At 36.9% G+C, this 5,268-nt stretch overlaps 1 protein-coding gene across 4 annotated transcripts in view; it reads left to right on the top strand.

Annotated features, from left to right (window-relative positions):
- Positions 1–5,268, top strand: part of LOC107704305 (transcription factor Dp-2-like) — a 73,636-nt gene that overhangs the window by 62,248 nt on the left and 6,120 nt on the right. For all 4 annotated transcript variants that reach the window (XM_016507192.1, XM_016507194.1, XM_016507196.1 and 1 more), the window contains one exon: positions 2,977–3,123. In XM_016507192.1, coding sequence (XP_016362678.1) covers positions 2,977–3,123 — 147 coding nt within the window. The remainder of the gene's footprint in view (positions 1–2,976; positions 3,124–5,268) is intronic.

The following is a 5,268-nucleotide window of genomic DNA, read 5'->3' as shown; positions in this document are numbered from 1 at the left end:
CGAGATGCTTCCTCTGTAAATACTCAAACTCTTTCACTGGTGGCTTGGTCACAGCAAATACCAGTTTCTCAGACAGAGAGGAGGCTCACGTAACGCCACTCTTCCCGTCAAGAGAGAAGCGAGGATCTTAAATTAATTTAGATATTTGAAAGGCATTTCCAATAACCAGCCGTGTGCTTTTGTGAGTCAGAAGCCTGATGTGCTCACAACAGATAAAGAGAGGCCAAAAGGGCTAAGAAACCAATACATTTATTAAGCAAAGTACAAAAAATATTTAAAGGTGACATATCATGAAAATCTGACTTTTCCAGGTTTTAAGTGCTATAATCAGGTCCCCGGTGCATCTACCAACCAAGGAAACGTGAAAAAGATTAACCCAGTAACTTTGTTTTGGTAAGCCTTTTTCTGCAAGCGTCTGAGAAAACGAGCGCGTCTGATTTCGCTCCCTTGGTGACGTGGCAAAGGGATCTCATTATAATATTACACCCACAGTGCCGTCATTGTGTTTTCGCAAGCGACAACGGTGTACCAGTTCTAATGCCATGGCGAAAGTTTGAGCAAAACACGCTAACTGTTCTGTCTTTGGCTGCACAGACGAGCACAGAACACTGTTTAGAGTCCTAGCCTCAGAGGAGACAACAGAGCAGTGCATTTATTGATTTATTTACTGTATATTGCTGCTGCCACACAGATCTAAAATAAACATGCAATTTATTTCCCAACAGTTTACCTTCACAGACATAACCGACTGTTTTTGTAACTCATGTGTGTTTTTAACGTAAACTTGTGTGTGAATGAGAACTTAGCTTAGTACTCACATGCTGTGACAGCCGCTTTCTGTGTGTGCGCTTCGGTTGTGTGCTCTCAGAAAACCGTATATCAGAAGTTTAAACTCATATGGTTTAAAACGCATGATTTCAGCGCGATAAACATGATAATCAGAACCAAAACAGATGTTTTTTAGCAGATACGATCTGTAATGGCGCAACTCTATTCTGGAAAAGGGGGCGGGGAGCAGCAGGTCATTTGCATTTAAAGAGACAGGCCCGAAAAACAGCGTGTTTCTGCTTCCACTCAAAATAGGCATTTTCAAAATGATATAATAAATGATCTATGGAGTATTTTGAGCTGAAACTTCACAGACACATTCTGGGGACACCTGAGACTTATATTATATATTGTAAAAAGGGGCATAATATGTCTCCTTTAAGGTCGATCCCTTCCAGTTTTTACTGTTGCTCATACTTTGAGATAAAAAAGTATTAAACTTAATAGGGCTAGGTTGAAAATATTGATATCTTGGTTTTAATCGGTTCTCATTTTGATGAAGTAATATCTATTCTTAAATCCCAAGAATCGATCTATGCTCTTTTCAGTTGATGCATGAACAAAACTTAATGAACCTATATTTGTAGCATGCTTCCAATCCAGTAAATGAAATAAAGTATCAGCTTTCAAATGATGTCTATTTCATTATGAAATTCAACCAATAAATGCAGTTTTGGCACTCTTTAATGCGCTGTGACGTGAATTGATCATCTCTTCTTCTTTACTACTAGTTACAGCACAAAATAAACATGAAAGAGCATCAGGAGGTGTTGAAAGAAACAGTACAACTTACTGAAATGTGTCACGTCTCATGTAACTACTTAGTCAGTGTTTCAACACTTAGTGTTTTAAAACTCAACAAAAGGAGTATTTCGCTAAATATATGGACTGTTACATATTCATTATATTTTTTGTTCTTCAATATTTAATGTTTGTTTGAATAAATCCATCACGGAAACAAGTTAATACAGCCACTGTTTAAATGTTTATATTTTAACAACAAACTGGAGTGTGTAAATGTATCACTCTCTCTCTCTCTCTCTCTCTATATATATATATCACCCCCACACACACACACACACACACACACACACACACTCCAGTTACTCCAGTTTGTTGTTAAAATATAGAAAATTATACAAATAAAAAATTATTAAAATATTTTCATTATAATTATTATATTTTTATTACTGTCTTATGTGCAATTTAAATATTTGTTTACAAATCAGTTTAATATAGTAATGTACCAACTGACAGGGTTTTTGTATAGTTTACAGCATTAGTTTAGAGAGATTTTGTTTCATTGGGAAAAAACATTGACGTATACTCTATCTGATTGCCTATATATCCAAATAAATGGATATTGAATCAAATTATATCAAGAAATTGATTTGAATCGTAAGCTTGTGAATCGAAATTGAATCGTGAAACTTGTCTAAATACTCAGTCCTAAAATTAAGGTTCATGACTCGCATTTAACTCGACCTCCAGCTTTTAAAAGTCATAATAGATTTTACCCAATGCTTTCTTAGAGTATCATTTGCTATTGATATACTAAGACTTTCATTGTCTCGGACTGGTCTTTTAGATATGAAATAAGCATATAGTCACCTTTATGCCTTCCTAAATGACCATCACTTACTCTACGTCTGTTTACACAGCAGAATATAACCGATAAAAGATGTTAAAGTTCTCCAGGTTCCTCCTGCAGCATCTCATGTTAATATGAGCTGTGATTTATCTGTCTGTGGTTTAGGAAGAACGTTGAGCACTTCCTGTAGTGCTGCACAATGTCCAGCTCTCGTCTGGCTGTGTCCCAAAACCCTAAGCTGGAACAGACTCTTAATGTTGATCTCGGATAATATCTCTTTTATAATGAGACTTGGGGTTTGGACGCTGGCCTTGGATCATTGCATAAGGACTGTTTCTACCTGGCGTGAGCGCCGCTTGATGTGAATATTTTCCGCTATTAGTTCTGACAGTCCGCCTGATGTTTCCTGGACTGGAGTTTTAATCTCTCGACCCTGGTGGAATGCTAAAAGGTTAATTAAAAGCGACTTTAGCGCAACCGCAGGGGTTTGGCGAGGAAGATCGCTCGTCTCCATGTGCTTTGTGACATTAACAGAGGTTATGTATTTGCACTTGCAGCAGGTGTACGACCAGAAGAACATCCGTCGCCGTGTGTACGACGCACTCAACGTGTTGATGGCCATGAACATCATCTCCAAAGAGAAGAAGGAGATCCGCTGGATCGGCCTGCCCACAAACTCAGCCCAAGAGTGCCGCAACTTAGAGGTGAAAGACAAATTCACTCACACAGTTGTCAATAAAACAACTGGAATATTCACATATACACTCGAGCTCCAAAGTTTACATACTGTACACCTTGCAGAATCTGCAAAATGTTAACAATTTAACAAAATAGGTGTTATGAAAAGTGTTTTTAAAAAAATTTTATTTACTACTTGAATAAGCTATTTCACAAAACCAATGTTTACATGTAGTCCACAAGACAAAATAATAATCAAAAGTTGAATGTCCTCATTTGTTCTAAATTTGAAAAGATGAATCTCAAAAGTATATATCCAAAATGCAATTTTAATATTTTAATTGTAACAATTTACAGATTTGCATAATAATTGTGAGAGAAGGTGACAGGTCTTGCAAACCTAAACTTTTTGTTTATTTTTTTGTCATAAATTAATTAAATATTTGTTGCTGTAAATTGCATCACCAAAATAAAATTATTTGTCTGGCTAACCATAAATAGGGAGAGAGGGGGAAAAACTTCTTGTAATCTTACTACCATTAGTTAGAATGGATTGAAAGCTACTAATAAAAAAAATATATATATATATTTGGCATCATATACCATCCTTTTCTATAAAAATAGTTTTTTTTAATGAATTTATAGCGTTTTGATTTTTAATTACAATTAAGTGAATTTGTGTCTTTTTAAAGAAATCTTACAATTTAATGATAGAAGTATAATAAAAAAGTTCAAATATTATAATTAACAAATTTATCACTTTATCACTATAAATAATTTTATGGTACAGTATATGGCAAAAAAAAAAAAATATATATATATACAGTTTTTGTTTTATTCAGCTGTATTTACTCAGTGCAACTTATAACATCCAAGTGAAAGATACAACACCAACAAAAAAAAACAGAATCACTGAGTTGGAAAAAGGTTCACCCCCCTCCTAACAATGACTTGTAAACTCAATCAGGTGTAGCTAATTACCTTCTCAATAGCACACAAAGCCATTTGACTTTCAAATGTGATCAGCTGTGGTCATTTTGATGAGCTCAGCATGAAAAGAGCTTTCCTGGAGCATTTCAGCAAGTCAGGAGTTGGATACAAAAAATGTCAAAGGCTTTATCAATGCCTAGAAGCACAGTGAAGTCTATTATTAAGAAGTGGAAGGTATTTGGTACAACACAGAGCCTCCCTGGATCAGGACGTCACTCCAAACTGGATGAAAGAGCCGGAGGAAACTAGTCAGAGAGGCAACCAAGAGGCCGACAGCAACGCTGAAGCAGCTGCAGGAATTTATGACAAAGAGTGGTCATTGTGTGCATGTGACAACAATATCACATTCTTCACAAATATGGCTTGTATGGGAGGGTTCAGCTCACCATCCAAATAACAGCATTCCTCCAGTAAAGCATGGAGGTGGTGATGTCCTGTTATGGGGCTGTTTCTCTGCAGCAGGGACTGGAGCACTTTTAAAAATAGATAGGTCTGGATAGAAGGAAAAATAGATGGGGAAAATACGGTCAAATTCTTGAGGAAAATCTGCTGCCCTCTGCCAGAAAGCTGTAAATGGAAGAAGGTTTACCTTCCAATATGACAATGACCCAAAGCACACAGCAAAAAGAAAGTTATTGATGGGAAGAAGGTTTGACTTCCAACATGAGAGTGACCCAAAGCGCACAGTAAAACTGAGCACACAGTGGTTGAAGGAGAAAAAGGTGAATGTTCTTGCATGGCCTAGTCAGAGCCCAGACTTAAACCCCACTGAAAATCTGTGCAATGATTGAAGACTGCAGTGCACAAACACTCACCATCAAATTTAACTGAACTTGAGCAGTTCTGCTAAGAAGAGCGGGCAAATATTGCAAAGTCTATCGGCCTGTTTACACCTGGTCATTTCATGCATTTTCGCTGATCGGATACATCCTGTGTCTTGGGCCTCTGTGGAATTCGGCTCCTCGTGTTTCAACTGTTCTTTATCAAATCTTACATTGTCTGATTCGGTCTGATACCCTACATAAATGTGTCGTCGCAAAATGGATATAAGTCCGATCTTCAATTCCCGCGCTATATTTAAATTTAACAGAGTTCACGTCAACGACATCAAAAGATAAGCGCTGCATTTGATTAATTATCAGCTCATTTCAAGATCAAAGACCACAATAGGAGAGTGCGAG

The sequence above is a fragment of the Sinocyclocheilus anshuiensis genome, unplaced genomic scaffold (genome assembly GCF_001515605.1).
Source record: "Sinocyclocheilus anshuiensis isolate Anshui unplaced genomic scaffold, SAMN03320099.WGS_v1.1 scaffold1493, whole genome shotgun sequence".
NCBI classification, from domain to species: domain Eukaryota; kingdom Metazoa; phylum Chordata; class Actinopteri; order Cypriniformes; family Cyprinidae; genus Sinocyclocheilus; species Sinocyclocheilus anshuiensis.
This window is presented reverse-complemented; position numbering and strand designations above follow the sequence as displayed.